The sequence below is a fragment of the Mauremys reevesii genome, linkage group 2 (assembly GCF_016161935.1).
Source record: "Mauremys reevesii isolate NIE-2019 linkage group 2, ASM1616193v1, whole genome shotgun sequence".
In the NCBI taxonomy this organism is placed as follows: Eukaryota; Metazoa; Chordata; order Testudines; family Geoemydidae; genus Mauremys; species Mauremys reevesii.
In genome coordinates this window covers 198,157,725-198,176,004 of record NC_052624.1, presented here as the reverse complement: position 1 = coordinate 198,176,004, position 18,280 = coordinate 198,157,725, and the positions used below count along the sequence as shown (strand labels likewise).

The window sequence follows — 18,280 nt, the reverse complement described above, 5'->3', positions numbered from 1 at the left end:
GCAGTGTACTATGTGAATTTTGATTATTATTTGATACTGTGAATTTTAAAATTTTGTAAAATCACCCAGAGCATGTGATGGACACTTGGTAATGTTCTTATAAACCAAATCAAAATAAAATCATTATTTTATTTTATTTTATTATTAGGGAAACCCACACCTAGCAATCATGTTAACAGCTCTTTTGCAATATTAACTTTTCATTAGCCTATGCAAACTCCTCTAATACATAGGAGTGCTCCCAGCAATAACACTGAACTGAACACAAATACATTCCCAGAAAAGCAGGAAACAGCTTAGCAATCAAGTCTCATGACCAACTAAATAGGGAAGAACTACTGTGGTGTTTTCCCAGGATGGTAAAAAAAACTTCCACATGGTTTTTCTGACTATACGGACTGCTAAGAAGATGATGAGTCTGTGATGTTATTACTGAAACATCTTTTCTGTGTACTGTAGCAACTTGTCATGGACCTAGACACTTTATCTGCACTGTGGAATTTATTCTCCCTTGTGTCTCAATATTTATTTTAGTTTTAAAGTGAACTTTTAGTTCTTGTGAAAGGTGCCAGAGTGAGAGCACTAGGAATATTAGTCTTTGGTTTATCCAAAGAACATGTACAGTATAGCACAGACAATGGCAGCGCAAGCTTTTCCTTCTTGACAATACACCTTGACCACAGAGGAGTGGCATTTTGGAGGAAGTAAGACCACTTCTAGAGGCATAAAAGTATTCAATTCTTCATTCCATCTCTGACATCTCTGATGAGGCTGTCAGTGAAGGTGTCTGTTGATGCTACTTGTGACCAGGGGTCAGCAACGTGTCTGTACACGGACACAAGCGTCCGTGGTAAAAAATTTTAAGTCTGTGGTAATTTTTCAAAAAACTGAATGACTGAATGACATAACCCAACCCCTCCAACGTCCGTCACTAAGTACGGTAATTTTGTGACGTATCTATCACACCAAATGGTGGTGCCAAACCCTGCTTCTGACATAAATGCCTGTCTACTATAAAATGGACAGAGATCTCCAACCAGAACATCAAAGAACTATTTAATGTTAACTAAAGCTAATGGCTTTTAATAAACAGCAATCAAAGACAAATTCCGACAGATGTCCAAGAGGTTACATGTTCCTTATTTTACATATGGTCTATTGCATATTAGGGGGATGCACTAGCTCTATCCCCTGCTCCTATACTTACTGGAGGGGATACTTTTGAGAATGTAGGCCATATGAGATGAGTGTTCAAAGGGTCAGCTCTGTGAGGTTCATAGAGGCTGTATCTGCTGGTCATAAGACATCTGACCAGCTTTTACTATATTTACTTTGAGTGTACAGATAACTATTGCAAAAAGAAAGGACGGCGATTTTATTAGAAGCCAAAGTATGAGACAGTTCTGAAATGTCTGAGGGAACTTTGCTAGAGCAAGGGTATTTAGGGACCTGTTGTCCTCTTAATGCAGCAGATATAAAGTTCATATTATAATTGTCAAGTTAGGCATAAAATAAATAGGAAAACACAGCTCTTAGTTATAGTTAATTTAAATTATAGGTATAAGGTAGCTGAGAAAGAGATCATGATAAAATTGCAATAGGTATAAATCTATAATAAAGAGTTAAGATTATGTTCATACAGTAATCCCTGTTTAAAAGATTGTTCTTCTGGGGCTCAATCCTATAAAGCACTTAGGGCCACATTTTTGTAGGTATTTAGGTGCCAAAAGATGCAGATAGGTACCTAACAGGACTTTCAAAAATGCCTAAGCACAGTCAATTAGTTGGCTAGTGAGATTTTCAAAAGTACCTATGTGCATCTTTAGGCACATAAACAGTGATGAGCTGCCAAAATCTTAAGAAATGGTTCCCTATATAAAGTTCTGATTTAAGGAATGTGCCACAGTTATGTATATTTTGTACCAATAGGGTTACCATATGTCCGTATTTTCACCGGACGGCGATTTAAGAACCAAAAAGCCTGACATATCCGGGAAAATACGGATGTATGTTAACTCTACCCAAAGTTCTTCTTTTAAAAAGATGGGCCTGAACTAGAAGTGAGCTCCATTTCACATGTGTGGGTCCCCACCACTCCCAGATGTCCCGATTTTATAGAGACAGTCCTAATTTTGGGGTCTTTTTCTTATATGCTCCTATTACCCTCCACCCCCTTTCCCGATTTTTCACACTTGCTGTCTGGTCACCCTAGGGTGTGCACATGTGTGGGTCCTAGCTGCTCCCTGCCCCCCTCATTGAAGCAGGTGTGCAGGGTTACTGCCCTGGGAACTGCAGGGGACCAGTGAATGTGGGGCCGGCTGCAGACAGGGGTGTGGGGCAGGGCTAGCTGGAGGCAGAGGGTGTGGGGCTGGCTGCAGGCAGGACAGGGGGTGCAGAGCAGGCTGGAGACAGGAGGGTGCGGGGTTGGCTGGAGGCAAGGAGGTGCAGGGCTGGCTGGAGGCAGGGCAGGGGCTGATTGGAGGTAGGGGCTGGCTGGAGACGGGGTGTGCGGGGCTGGCTGGCTTCGGGCAATGGGTTGTGGCAGGGGTTGGCTGGAGACAGGGCAAGGGGTATGGGGCTGGTGTGGGCAGGGCAGGTGGTGCGTCAGGGGCCGGTGGTGGCAGGGCAGGGGTGTGGGGCTGGCTGCAAGCAGGGCAGGAGGTGTGGCAGGGGCTGGTGTGGGCAGGGCAGGGGGTGCGGGGCTGGCTGCAGGCAGGGCAGGGGTGTGGGGCTGGCTGCAGGCAGGGCAGGGGGTGTGGGGCTGGCTGCAGGCAAGGCAGGGCAGGGGTGTGGGGCTGGCTGGAGGCAGGGCAGGGGGTGCGTCAGGGGCTGGTGTGGGCAGGGCAGGGGGTGCGTCAGGGGCTGGTGTCGGCAGGGCAGGGGGTGCGGCAGGGGCTGGCTGCAGGCAGGGCAGGGGTGCGGCAGGGGCTTGTTTGGGCAGGGCAGGGGTGCGGGGCTGGCTGCAGGCAGGGCAGGGGTGCGGGGCTGGCTGCAGGCAGGGCAGGGGGTGCGGGGCTGGCTGCAGGCAGGGCAGGGGGTGTGGGGCTGGCTGCAGGCCGGGCAGGGGGTGCGGGGCTGGCTGCAGGCAGGGCAGGGGGTGGGGGGCTGGCGGGAGGCAGGGCAGGGGGTGCGGGGCTGGCTGCAGGCAGGGCAGGGGGTGCGGGGCTGGCTGCAGGCAGGGCAGGGGGTGAGGGGCTGGCTGCAGGCAGGGCAGGGGGTGCGGGGCTGGCTGCAGGCAGGGCAGGGGGTGTGGGGCTGGCTGGAGGCAGGGCAGGGGGGTGCGGCAAGGGCTGGCTGCAGGCAGGGGCTGGCTGGAGACAGGGTGGCGGGTACTCATAGGGAGAGCAGCTCAGAGCAGCCAAAGCAGCAGGACGCAGCCCAGGCCCAGCAGAGCAGCCGGGGACCCACCATGCAGCAGCGGGAGCCCCAGGGCCAGGGGAGCAGCAGCAGCAGCAACAGGGTCCATGCCCAGGGCCAGGCAGTGGCCCACATATCTCCCGCAGCACAGTGCCCCCGGCTGCCTGAGGAGGAATTACATCACTTCCCAGCCAGAGCCCATCAAAGCCACAGTGCCCCCTTTGCAGGGAAGCAGGTTAACAACCGGTTCTAAAACTGCTTCAAAATTTAACAACCGATTTGCGCGAACCGGCTCCAGCTCACCACGGCACATAAACACCTTAAAACATGGCCCTTAGGCTCCTGCATAATTTAAAGTAATTAAGACTATACTCAAGTACTTAAACACATTTCTTAGGTCTCTGCTGGATGGAGTGGTCAGCCCCTTCCAGGATCAAAGCTATGAACAACTTAGGAGGAGTGCATTTACCTCAGATATATACAGGTTATAAAGGAGATTGAATCTCATAACTTGCCTTTAACCAGACTACAGGCTGAGTAAACATTAACATGGATGACAGAGGAGCAGTGAGGATGTTTACATTCAATGACTGTCAGGTTGGTGCTGGAATGTTTTCCCCTGGGCCTAGCAGATTGATACCAGGAAAAAGGAGTGAGAGTCTAGGCTGATTCAAGCCAGGCTGATCACTAGTGCATATTTCACCTTTTGGAAAATGCGTGCAAATGGGCCAATTTCTGCTCTCCTTGCTCACACCAATAGTTCTTATGGCTACAATGGGACTATTTGTGGGACTAAGGCAAGAAGGTTTGGCACCTAAACATTGTTTGTTTGATCAGCTGCTATTTATAGCCAGCACATGTACATTTAGTGGATATATGCAATGATTTGTTTGTGCAATTAATAAAGTCTTTTGGAAGCTATTGTTGTGCTCATGCAAAGCACACGGGATCTTTATAGTAGAGGAAGGCAAATACACAGCATTTATTGAAAATACAACAGTTAGTATATGCTTTTTAGTTTCACACACACATACACATACACACACACATATATATAGTCCTGCAGTGATGGTTATAGTTACCAGTTTGTTGTAGCTCGAGTCAATTTAATGGTCAATTAGATCGAGCATGAGTGTGGAGCTGAGCTCTTGTTGGGTGCGATCCGATGCGCCGAGGCTTTGCAGGACTGAACCCAGAGTTTCATAGCAAAACACCCCAGCTTTATAGTTGTAATTTTTTTTTAGTTTATGCATTTTGCAATGTTATCCTGTAATTATTAGTCCTTAAGTGGTGGTATTATTTGGTGGTTATTGTCGGGCTTTCCATTGTTATTTCCTATTTGTTGTCTTGCCTTTGGGGGTGCCTGCTTTACCTCTGAGGTTGTCAATGCTGCTAACATGTTTAGCATCGCATACAATGGATGTTTTCTGATTGTTTCCTAGTCTTTTTAATTTGTTTTACTTTTTTTTGATCATCTGGACATTTGTGATGGCTTTTACACCTTATCTTTTTCTGATGCATGCAGTCCTTATTTACACAAACAATTTTTTACAGAAACCTTTAAAGGTATTCAGACTGCAGTATTGTATATTTAGCAGAATACATTGTAAATTAAGCCCTGCTAACTCTTATAATTAAAACAATTTACATTGGGGCTTTAGGCCCTTAACAGTTTTTTAATTTCCTTAATATAGATACAATACAAGATCCTGTCTTTTACTTACTAAAACCTTAAAACAAAGAAATGTTTATTTAACTAGAGTGCCTAATTTGTAATACATATAGGAAACCATAGTAGACATTATAACTTATCCTAAAACAAAAAGGTGACCATAATCAGTTATAAGGATTGTTTTGGTCTGTCATTCCTTTCTGCTATTCAAAAAGGGTGGCTGACAGATGAAATTAAATTATACATTAATTCTTATGAGACATTATAAAATCCTGCTCCTACACTATTTGGATTAAAGGTGGTGCATCCATGCAATAATATTGCCCTCAAGCCTTGCTTGTATTCATCACTCATCTCTCTGTTGTCTTCTTGTAGATTTAGCCTTTTTTTTTTTTTTTTTTTCTCAGTACAAGCAGCATAGCACAATGATTGATGACTCTAACCACAACAGTGATATAAAAATAACTATAGATTTGCAAGATTATGATTGTTATAAGTGGTGTATGGTTGAGCGGTCTGAGCACAGGATGTGGTACCAATCCTAGCCCTGACACTTAAGGCCTGATGTTGCAAACCCATCCTCATGCAAATATCCCCGTGAAGACAATGGTTTCCTTCCATGTAAAACTGGATAGCACTTCTTTCACAGGGGTATTGTGACGCTAACTAACCTGATAGCTGCAAACTATTGTCAAGATTAAAAGCAAAATGTGGGTTTGTGTAGGAGTGAACTGACTCCATGCGAGAAATATTTGGGACTTTTATTGTAAATGTCAAACATGCAGGTATGTGCTAAGATACTAATCACACAACGCGAGAGCAATTAATTATTTCCCTACTTATCTAATGCTAAAATTAAAAAAAAGTATTATGAAAATGTAGCCACCAAACTTGGGGGGGAAAAAGCTATTTAACCTGCTCTCAGTAAAGTACAGTCACTTGTGTTCAATTTTGATGTGATGATTATGTCCATAAATTATTGTTACTTTGGTATTATTTTATCTTGTCTATTATAAATAGACACTTTTGAGCAAGGAAAATGCAAGCTCCCAAATGGTTAATGTGTTAGCCTGTTCCACTCTTGGCCTCTTGACATCATTCTGGACCAGAAATGAAAGATGAGATGAAATGCCATTCACACAGAGCTCCAGCCCCAGTGGAGGCTGGCCAAAGCCAGTTGCTCAGCCTGAGCTGGCTATTTTTGCAGTGAAGTTGCACAGTGAGCCGAGCTGGGAGGGAAGAGCACAGTCCAAGAGCCAATAAAACACTCATTGAGCCAGAGACGCACTGCACATAGCTGAACTCTGCAAAGAGTCTGTGAGTGAGAGTGAGAGAGAGACTTGTAAGTATCACAATGAGGGAAATTGTCCACATCCAGGCTGGCCAGTGTGGAAATCAAATTGGAACTAAGGTAAGAGATCTTTTCCTCCTCTAAATAGTATCCTCACTTATTATTTCCTAAGAACTGCATGTAGGGAAATGTAGTTGTTTTTGAAGATGATGTGTTTTGTTATACAATGGTACCACAGCTGCTTTTTAAGTCCTTCAGCAGCACAACGAAAAGTTCTGCAAAGCAGCAAGGCATGTCAATGCCTTAGGATGTTTTTATCTTGAGAAATTCTGGGATGATGAGTAGATTTTCCTCTGATATTTATGGCCCTTTAGAGGGAGTGTTTTTCTCACAACAAAAAGTTTGGACTCTGACGTCTCTTGGGGTCAGTGCATACAGACCAGAGAGCTGGAAAACTAGCAAAAGTTGCCTCCTTCATGTGACCATAAAAGGCTTTTGAAAAACTACAAGTAATAGCCCAAAAAAAAAAAAAAAAAAGAGTAGTGGATCAAAGAAAAAAAAGCAGCAAAAATAAAAGCAACAACCAGTAAAATAGCCCTGCAAACAGTTTGTGATGTTAACCGTTGATTGTGTTGGTTTTAAATCCTGGGGTAGAACTGCTGCCAGGCTTTTGTCTCTCTCCAACCCCACCCCATCTCCTCTCTGCTGGTCAGGCCAGGGGCAGGGCGGGGCTCAGAGAAGCAGCTCTCAGACATGCCAAGAATCCGGCAGCTGTTAGGGCAAGGCATGCCTCCAAGGGCTTCCCAGTCCCTGCCCAATGTGGGTGGGTTTGGATTATTTTGTCGTTGGTAAAAGAAGGAACACAGGGTTGGGGTTTTTTTGGTGAGAACAGATCTGCTCACGTCTTCCTTTAACCAAGTTTCTCTCCCTTTTTCTGTTCCTCCCTAAGTTTTGGGAAGTGATCAGTGATGAACATGGCATCGACCCAACAGGAGGCTACGCTGGTGACTCAGCACTGCAGCTGGAGAGAATCAATGTCTACTATAATGAATCATCCTGTAAGTGTGCTGCCGCCGCCGGAGGAGGTTAGGAGGGGCGAGGAGAGTGATGTTAAAATGGTGAAGAAAGCAAAGGTTTACTCATAGCTTCAGCTACAAAACTTGATTAGACATGTATGCATTGTCTTCCAATCAACCACCCATCCCAACATCTGCTGTGACGCCCTCTCTCTAGGCAGCAGGAAGGAAATGGTGCACACAGCTCTGAATTTATTTTTGTTTGCTAGGAGTTTTTGCTTGTGAATATATGATTAAGTCACGTAAACGTGTCTATTGATCATCTGACACCACTAAACAGTTTATAATGTGAGCTTGTCCCCAGAGTACACTGACTATGAGTTCGAAAGCTAAGAAAGGTTAGGCCTCAGGAGGTATGGGAAGTGGTGGTGACTCACCAAGATGGCAGTGTTCCCTGAATGCTAGGAATCAATACCCCAGTATGGTGTTAGTGGGTACTGTGCTGCTGAAGCGGTTTCTTCCCTATGGGTTGTAAAACTGATATCCGGATCACTTGTGCACATTCAAGATCCCTGGCACTTTTTGCAAATTGTGGGAGCGTGTTGTTCTGGACAAATTTCAGATCGGGTAATTCTTTCTACCTAAATTCCCCCTACAGTTACAATTGGGTAAAACATTTTTCACTTCCTGTTATTAACTGTTGTACTGTATAGTGGTGGTGTGTGCTGTTAAACAGCTGCTGTTTTCCACCTCCCAGAAGTGGCTCCATTTCAGTGGTGGATGCAAGTGGTTCTTTACATTTATAAAATATCTGGGGATTATTTGAATAAAAGACTCTCTACTCATGTAATATATGATAAACTGTTTACCAAGAACATGTAACCTATATTTTCCCAGATAATTGCAAATATGGATATCAAATGGTAGAAGAACAGTTTTTAAAATGTAATTTAGATGGATGAATGACAAAAAAACAAAGAATTTTAAGTCAGCTGCTAAACCAGAAGTGATTTTTTCCTATAATGTTTGAGAGGAAAGACACCTATATAGGAATACAAGTTGTATCAGGATACATGAGCAAGCTAAGAATGTTACATACTATGACATATAATTTGTTTATATATTAAGAAATATAATAGAAGGAACTTAGCCTATTTCAGTATACTAAGGATGTCTTTAATTTTTATTGTAGCACAGAAATATGTACCCAGAGCAGTCTTAGTGGACTTGGAGCCAGGAACCATGGACAGTGTGAGATCTGGTCCGTTTGGTCAACTGTTTCGACCTGATAATTTCATCTTTGGTATGTGGATATCATGTTTTCCTTTTAAAACATGTGCTCAATTACCAAGAAATTAACTGTCAAAATGTACTTTGGGATAGAGGGGACAGAAGAACTTACATTTTTTTATTTAAACAGCTGTAAGCAGCCGTTAGTAAAAATAAGTTTGGTAGCTGAACAGTACCGTTCAATTATCCAAATATCAGCCGTCCAAAAAAACCAAACCAAAACAAAAATCCAAAAGAGGGTCAAACATTGCTCTATTAATTACATTGACAATTTTCTGAATTACACAAACATACTAAATGTTTTCCATGACTTTCTGATACTCTAAATTGTGCTATATTAATTGAACTTACAGGGTTCCTGTACTTCTATTAAAAGGGAAATTCTGCAGGGGGAAAAAGGGAACTGCTCTCTCTCACAAATTCCACTATTAGTTGGAGCCATAGTTTTATATAAATTCCATGGGCATTAAATTCTTCACTGACCATGGAATTTCTTACTTTTTCAGTAGGTCAGTGAGCAGTATAGTCAGAAATGGAAGAAAAACTGTGTGCAAAGCAGATTAGGTGCAACCGCATGCTGGTATAGTTGTTTTTTTTCTAGTAAAATAAGAAACCAGCTCAAAACCAAACAGAACTGTCACTCTGAAAGCAAACAGGGAGATTCCATCGAGTGAGAATGTTTTCAACTTTATATTTCTGTAGCACCTTCCATCTGAGATTCACCAAGCACTTTGAAACACTAGTGAATTAAACCTCACAATACCCCCTTTCAAGTTAGAGAGTATTATCACACCCATTTTACAGATGAGGAAACTCAAGCATCTGTAGGTTAAGTGTCCAGGCAGAACTATCACTAGAACCACTATCTCCTGGTTCTCAGTTCTATGTCTTAACCACAAAACCATTCCCCAAATTATTGTTAGGCTGCAACATACAAATTGGTGTGCTATGTCAACATACGGAAGGTGTCAAACATAAGCATGGGAAAGGTAAATATTAGGCTGGTAGCAGAAAAGGAAACAAACCCCAAGACTTTGCACCCGAGCAGGGGAATAAGAAGCTATACACTTTCAAAGACCTTAAAATGTTTACCTGCTTTTGTAACAGTATCCCCATTCCCTTTCCAGACATTAAACTTCCCGGCAATTATGGTAAAGGGGGTGTGTGTTCCTCTAAAATGCTTTTAAATTATAGTAAGCAGAGGTGGGTCTGAACCAAAACCACAGATCCAAACAACCTGAAACTTTGGAAAACTTTGTTTCTGAACCCAAACTTCACAACTGCTCCGTTTTTCAATAGTGGGCCAAACCAAACCCATGAAAATGAACTGATCTACACTTCTGAAAAGTCTGAACCAGAACTTTGCAGCTTGGAACCATCTCAAAACACAGCAAAATAAATTAAAAACTTCTTGAACAGCCCTCTACCACATTATACTCTCTCCCTGCTAAACTAACAATGAGCTAAGAGCATGTGATCCGTTGTCCCATGCTGGGCCTAATGCCAGCATCAAGCACTGTCCTACAAATCTGGTGAATGGGTGCCTTAGAACGGAAATGGAAATGGAAATCTACCATGTCAAAAGCCAATAAAGTCCCTCCCCCCATCTCTTTATTTATTATTTTATATCTCACAAAGGATTCTGTGGCAGAGACTGGTGATTCTGTATTTGCCGTATCTCAGACCCATGGTTATAGGGAGGGGTTTGTTCCTAAACACAGCTTTTTGCTTTTTTTTTAAAATCAGAACTTATAGCTGTAGCACATCAGAATGCAAGAGTAGGTCAGTTAAAGTGCATCAAATGCCTTAGATTTCTCTGTGCATGTCGCGCCTGAACCTGCATTCCTTGCACACCCAAAATTTCCACTGAAGTCAATGGGAGTAAAAGTTTACATTAACAAGCTTATTGACCTAAAATATGAATAAGCACAAGGAAAATAATTCCTCGTTCATATGAGGCAGCAAGTTTGCTGGTTATAGCATTGGACTGGGATGAGAAGACTAATTTCCCTTCCCAGGTTCCTCATCCATTCTCAATCCTCTTCTCCCCAGTAAATCTCTCTCCTTCTCCTTGCTTCAGTCTCTTTGACTAGCCATTCCCAGTCCCCTGCCCCCCACACCAGCTTCTTGGTAGCTCTTTCTCCTCTCCCCCACTGGTTCTTAGTCCCAGTCTCCTTGTCCAGACAGTCCCGGTCACCCGACCTCCCCCCAGTTCCTTATCTAATCTCAGTGTTATCATCCCCCAGCCAACTAGCCCCCAGCCCTCCCCGCCCCATTTTCCCTCACTGTCTCCCAGTCTCCTCACCCTCTTCCCCAGCTCCTGGTCTCCTTCTCAAACTAGTCCTAGCCTCCCTGCCCAACCAGTGTCAATCCCAGTTTAGCCACACCCCCAGGTCCCAGTCAGTCCCTCTCTCCCCCTCCCCCCGCAGTCCCAGTCTCAGCAGGCTCCTTGTTCCAATCTATTCCTTTCCCTCTCCCCAGTCCAGTGTTTGTGCCCTTTGTGTTTGAATCAGTGTCCTCCTCCAAGCTGCCAGTGGGGGTGTGAGAGTGCACAAGTACCTGCGTGTGCACAGGAGAGACAGGTGCCCTATCAGTTCTGATGCCTGCTTCCACTGTGCCTGGGGGAGTTATAGCAGAGGGCTGGAATATGCTCATTCCAGGGAGGATTACAGCACAGGGCTGGACCCAGGGGCGGCTCTACAGTTTTGGCCGCCCCAAGCAGTCATGCGCGGGAGGCGCCCCGGAGCCGCGGGAGCAGCGGACCTCCCGCGGGCATGACTGCAGAGGGTCCGCTGGTCCCGCGTGGCCCGGCTGGACCCCCCGCGGCTGCGGACGGTTCGCGGATCCCGCGGCTCCGCTTGAGCTGCCGCAGTCATGCCTGCGGGAGGTCCAGCCGAGCCGCGGGACGAGCGCTCCCTCCGCAGTCATGCCTGCGGCAGGTCCGGTCGTCCCGGGGCTCCGGTGGACCTCCCGCAGGCATGACTGCGGCAGGTCCGCCGGCGCAGCCTGCCGCCCCCTAGATTTGGCCGCCCTAGGCACCAGCTTGTTTTGCTGGTGCCTAGAGCCGCCCCTGGCTGGACCATGCTCATTTGCTCTCTGGAGATGACACGTGCACAGTATGGTCAGTACTAGGAGCTGAGAGAGACTTGAGCATGTTCAGTGAGGATGGAATTTTCAGAGATTTTTAACTGCTAAAAATTAAATAAATCTCTGAGCATATGCAAACTAACTTTTTTCAAAGGCTTATAGCCTGGCCAAATGTGGGCAGAGTTTCATGAGGATAGCAAAAAGTGAAATCCTGAGACAAAGGCCACCCCACAGTCAAAGCACGGGAGCACTAGAGCTGTTCAAAGAAAAGGTTGCCAGAATTTTTTTTTAACATGGGCAAAATAATATATTTTCCCCTAGCCTCATTCTCAGAAATGGCTGTACAATGTTGGCTGAAATGTTGCAAAAATAATTCAGCCTGGGGCAGACAGCCAGCATGGAAAATTTTCAGCCCGAACAGTTACAGTTTGGCAAAGTTATAAGCAACTGAAAACTGGGTCTTACAGCGGGAATTGTTCCACAACGTTAATAGTAGACTCTGTGTTTGATCAGTAGGATCTAACACAATTGTGTTTGGTGGTAAGTATAATTTACCACAGTCTGTATGAGTAAACTGATGGGCATCTACTTGAGCCTAATAAACTGCAATTTTTCGCATCATAGTGTCATAAGCTATAACAATTTATTGAATCTAATGAAAATGTGAAACTGATCATTCAGAATGTTCAAAATACAGCAAAACATCTTCTAAAGTCCCCAGATTTAATATTCTATCACGAGAGAGCAATTTGTATGCTGGTCAACTCCAATATAAATATTTTAAGTAAAACATTAAGTAATGTTTTCTTACAACTTGAGCCTTTTTGTTTTTCCTTCTGTGATTTAATACTGTCATCAGACAATTGCAGGTTAAAAATATACAGCCTTCTGTCAGATGTTTATTTTATAGTAGGTTATGTTTCAGAGGGGTAGCCGTGTTAGTCTGGATCTGTAAAAGCAACAAAGAATCCTGTGGCACCTTATAGACTAACAGACGTTCTGCAGCATGAGCTTTCGTGGGTGAATACCCACTTCTTCAGATGCAAGGTTATGTTTGTTCCCTCTATCCATCCTTTGAGACCAGTTTTCATTGCCTTGGATTTGTTTACAGGATTAAAATTACAAAATTAAATGGAAAAAATCACGCATTTGTTTGCATTATTTAACTCAAAGCTAAAAAAAAGTCTCCTATTGGTGAGCAGGATGAGATCATGTCTCTGCATTGTCACAGATTTATTGACTCAATGAGGTAAAATAAGTGTTCCTAAGGTCAAAAGATACCCATAACTATCTACATAAAAGGAGGGAAAATAAGTATAATCTTTGCTATTTAATTTCTTTGTACTGAACAAATCACATGCACCTACCTTTCCTAAGCAATTTGCCTTTTTCTGCTTCATTCCCCATCAATTTCTCTACTTGTGTTTTGCTTCCGTTCACGCTTTATCACTATTCCCATCTCTGAGCCACATTCTGCTACCGGGACAATTTTCAGAGAAAGATACTAAACTTAGAATCTTTTGTTAGGATCCTACACGATACACAGCACAGTAGTATCTGTTTGTTAGATGCTGCCTGATGGGCTGCAGTACGCACAGGAGGTGGTTAGCTCAAGCAGAGCAAGGACAATTTTTATCTTATTCAGTGCTGGGAAGATATTGTTTTGCAGTCTGCACAGCTGGACAGGAAATTCAGAACTTCCCACATTCTCAAGAGAGAGGAAGCTCTAACAACGTATAGAACAATGTCTTAGCTAACCAATAATGGAACAAGGAAACTGAAATTGGTATGGTGAAGTTACAAGATATTTAAACAATACCAAAACCAGCAGTTTAGCTGACCCGATGGTTTGGCAGCAGCACATCACAGCGCATGGACTGGGGCTTAAAACTGGTCATGGACAGTGGGTAGATGGTGAAAAGGAGTGGGGCAGAGCTGTGAAAGATGGAAGCTGGGTCTGATTCTGCAACCATTACTCATGCTGAGTAGCATTTAATCATAAAAGTAGTCCCACTCAGTTCATGGGACTATTCATACAAGTAGTAAGAGGAGCGTAAAAACCTGGTCCTCTATTAGCACCTTTTGTTATCCGGTTAATAGAACAACACTGAAACAACACAGGGAAGGAGCTCCCATAGCATCCATATTGTAATGGGAGGGGAAAATGTGGCATGGAGAGAGAAAATATAAGCTGAGGAAAAGTTGGAGGCCCAATCTTATAGGTTGCTGAGCAGCAATGAGAGGTGCTGAATGTCCTCAGCTCCTACTGAAATTAATGAAAGTTGAGGGCACTCAGTACCTGCTAGACATTTTCAGTAACTTGCAAGATCAGACCTTTGGCCCCTGTTTACACCAACATCGTGATTCAGGCCAGTCACTTAAGTAAAGACGCATAGTTTTGGTTACATCAAGTTAATTATAGCATTGTATCTTGGCATAAAATCCAGTTTCAGAAGGTCAGCTTCATCCTTGAATGAAATTGTATTCCCTGCTTGAAACCAGCAACCACATGAAACATTAACATACTTTAATTTAAAAGATTTGTGTCTACGATTTGGTGGCGTATGCATCATATTCTTTATAAAAAGCGAGCTTTTAAATGTGAACAAATGCTAGCTTTGTGTTTATGGAATAAACTGGATTAGGGGTATTAAAAGCCTCTAAAGCAAGGAGTCAAGTTTATTTCTAGATCTGTTTTGGAGAAGGCAAAATATAGAGACAAAATTCACTGAATATAAACGAAAGCTACCAGTAACATAAGACAACAGTAAACATTTTAACAACTCAAATTTTCTTAAAATAGCTTAACAAAACAAGAGAGTTTCTTCAAAGTTAAGCTCAAACCCCCAGTTCTCTATGAAGTGCTGCAATTTTAAAATCTAGGGCCTAATTCTGCATCTCGCACAGTCATTTACACCAGTGTAAAGTGAGAAACCTGTGTGTAAAATACTACCAGACGATGGTAGAGCCATGTTTTGCAAGCAGGGAGGCAATGTATTGATGAATACACTCCTCTTCTTTGTCCCACCGAGCTGGCACTGACCACCTATAATGCACCCCCTGCCCTGGCACTGCAACCCTAATCCCTGCGTGGTGCTGCAGAGGGGAGACCCAGAGAAGGGGTGGGGGTTGGAGAATCAGTCTGCCCCATGCTCACCCAGCAGCAGTCACTCCTGTCCTGTGAGGCTGGACCTGGCTCCCCACTCCAGGCATTGCCACACGGTGCATGGGTTGCAGCATCACTCAGTCTTGGCAGGGCTACCCCTCCAGAGGAGCGGCCAAATGTGAGAGAGTGGCATTGTGACATGGCACTAGGGTTACCAATTTTGGTTGGACATATTCCTGGAGGTTTCATCACGTAACACTCTTTAATGAAAGATTAACTTTTAATTCCTGGAGACTCCAGGGCAATCCTGGAGGATTGTCAACCCTACATGGCACATGGGGTCACAGCACCCTGCGACCCCATGTGCCATGTCATAATGCCTGGAATGGGAAGCCAGGCTCAGCCCTGCAGGACAGGAGCCATCGTTGCTGGGTGAGAGTGGGGCAGCCTCAGTCTCCAGCCCTGTGTGAAAAGGTGCCACACATACACTTAAAGGTCACGAGTGAGGGGTGTCGATCAACTCCCCCATCCCCACTGGCCCCACTGCCAGATGAGGATAGTTGTGTTTTGCACTCACTTTGCACTGGAGTCAGTGCGGATACAAGATGCAAGCACAAGGCCATGAAAAATAAATTAATGGGCATGGAAACTGAAACACCCTCTCTTATGCCTAGAATTGGGCCATCCACATCAGGGATGCCTGGATGAGGCACAATGGGCAAAGCAACATGTGAAACTTGCTCTAAAACTGCCCATTGCTACAACTCTTCTGCGGATGTATAGAGAGGTTCGGTTTCTACGTTTTTTAATCTGGCACCTTTGTGCTAAAGATCACAAAATATACATTAAAATGACAAGATTCACAACAGATTAGGACATTAAAAGGAATTTAGGTTTTAAAGCATTTAGGGAAGTATAAAGCAATGCATTCATTATTATTTTTAAATCTTTCAGTGGTTTTATTTTTTATTTTTATTTAAAAGAATACCATTCCCTCTGTGGAGTCTACAATTAAAATATTGTTAGTCAATGGGAACTATAAAGTTGAAATTATTAGACATGACCATAAAACAGACTAGCCAATTTTCACTATCCAAGCTGAGAGAAAGTCAGGAAGTAAATTCAACCAAACTTAGTAACTAAAGATAAAGTTCAGTTAATATTTGGAATAATATTTGGAAAATCTAATTTCCTCTTCAGTGTCTGTCAGAAATCACAGCTAACGTAATTAACAATACGTTTTTGTGTGCTCGTTGTCAAAAAATGCCACTAGTGATTCTTCTGTACATATTTGTAAGGAAGACCAGAGAGTATGATTTACTAGCTCACAAATTTAGAACAATTCATTGTATGTGATTTGAGATCATCAAGCCTCCAACCGTCAAACCCTATCAGTAATATTTTCTTCCTTTATCCTATATTATTTCAGGACAAACAGGTGCAGGAAATAACTGGGCCAAAGGACACTATACAGAAGGAGCAGAGCTGGTAGATTCAGTGCTTGATGTTGTAAGAAAAGAATGTGAACACTGTGATTGCTTGCAAGGATTTCAGCTCACTCATTCCCTTGGAGGAGGAACAGGTTCTGGCATGGGAACGCTACTCATCAGCAAAATCCGAGAGGAATATCCTGATAGGATAATGAATACATTTAGTGTCATGCCCTCTCCAAAAGTCTCTGACACAGTGGTGGAGCCTTATAATGCTACACTCTCAGTCCACCAGCTGGTTGAAAACACAGATGAAACCTACTGCATTGATAATGAAGCTTTGTATGACATTTGTTTCCGCACCCTGAAGCTCACCACCCCGACGTATGGAGATTTAAACCATTTGGTGTCCGCTACAATGAGTGGAGTAACTACATCATTGCGTTTTCCAGGCCAGCTAAATGCTGACCTTCGAAAACTGGCAGTAAATATGGTGCCATTCCCACGCCTTCACTTTTTCATGCCAGGGTTTGCTCCTTTGACAGCCCGAGGCAGTCAGCAATACCGAGCACTCACTGTTCCAGAGCTCACTCAACAGATGTTCGATGCCAAAAACATGATGGCAGCCTGTGACCCAAGACATGGACGATATTTAACAGTGGCAACAGTATTCCGAGGTCCCATGTCCATGAAAGAGGTTGATGAGCAGATGTTGGCCATCCAAAACAAGAACAGCAGCTATTTTGTGGAATGGATCCCAAATAATGTCAAAGTGGCAGTTTGTGACATCCCACCCCGTGGCCTCAAGATGGCCTCCACCTTCATTGGCAACAGCACAGCTATTCAAGAGCTCTTCAAAAGGATCTCTGAGCAGTTCTCTGCCATGTTCAGGAGAAAGGCTTTCCTCCATTGGTTTACAGGAGAAGGGATGGATGAGATGGAATTTACAGAAGCAGAAAGCAACATGAATGACCTGGTTTCAGAGTACCAGCAGTACCAAGAAGCTACGGCAAATGATGGAGAGGAAACATTTGAAGATGATGAGGAAGAGATCAATGAATAAAGAAATTCTGTCATACACACACTAATCTACATCAAAATTCTCAAATATGGATTTTTAAAATTAGTCTTGTATATCCATATTTAATCTCCATCCTCCTTTCTTCAAAAAATAGAGAGAAAAAAAGTAGCTTGATTCTCAGAGGTGATGAGTTTCCTTCAGCTTCCATTGACTTCAGTGGGAACTGAGGGAGATCAGCACCTCTGAAAATCACGCCACTTTTATATAGGAGGCTAATTTTAGGCATCCAATTTTAGAATTTTGGCCTAAAAGTTTAAATACAGAGATCACTAGATTTGTTTAAATAAACAAAACTTGTCTTCTATGAAAAGTTGTACAAGAGGTAGAATGGGGATGGAAAGTCATTTGAAAATAGGGCTGTCCTGTTTTCATCAACTGTGAACAGCAATAACAGCAAAAATCTTAAGGGTCTTTGAAGTGTTATTATGTACTAAATGTATAGTACTTATGTGCCAGGAGCAGAATCTATTCATAATAAATAAAAAATTAATCATATTCTACTCTTTTGTATAGTAAATGTTGACACTGATATTTGACTTCAGACATTTAACAGCAAATCTAAATACAAATGACAAGTATCCTTTTAAGAAGAGTGTTTTCAGGAGTCAGTGCTATATTGACATCAAGTGAACTGAGAACCAAAGGTCACTAGCAATGTATTCAGGAATCCTTTACCAACTTGTCCCAGAATGATCACACACAACATTTATATGAAATTCATGCACAACACTGCAGAATTTGTGTAAGCTTACCCATCCTATGATTTGAATATAAAAATATTAAAGATAGTAAAAAGGAAGCACATGTACAAACTAACTCATATGCCTTACATTCCATAAAACTGATTTATTTCAAGTACTTGGAAGAGCTCCAGGAAAGGCCAAAAGAAAAAAACAACAGAAAACCCAAACTCTAAAAGTTTCAGGAACCTTCTATTTCTTTCCTTCCCC

At 43.2% G+C, this 18,280-nt stretch overlaps 1 protein-coding gene across 5 annotated transcripts in view; it reads left to right on the top strand.

Annotated features, from left to right (window-relative positions):
• Positions 1 to 18,021, top strand: part of TUBB6 (tubulin beta 6 class V) — a 38,026-nt gene extending 20,005 nt beyond the window's left edge. The window contains exons 2-5 of one of the 5 annotated variants that reach the window (XM_039527269.1): positions 6,237 to 6,440; positions 7,270 to 7,378; positions 8,529 to 8,639; positions 16,249 to 18,019. In XM_039527269.1, coding sequence (XP_039383203.1) covers positions 6,384 to 6,440; positions 7,270 to 7,378; positions 8,529 to 8,639; positions 16,249 to 17,312 — 1,341 coding nt within the window. In that variant the 5' untranslated portion in view covers positions 6,237 to 6,383 and the 3' untranslated portion in view covers positions 17,313 to 18,019. Of the gene's footprint in view, positions 1 to 6,236; positions 6,441 to 7,019; positions 7,144 to 7,269; positions 7,379 to 8,528; positions 8,640 to 16,248 lie in introns of those variants that run through there. The other 4 variants (XM_039527271.1, XM_039527270.1, XM_039527272.1 and 1 more) reach the window with 4 other exon arrangements.
• Positions 18,022 to 18,280: the final 259 nt, after the last annotated feature.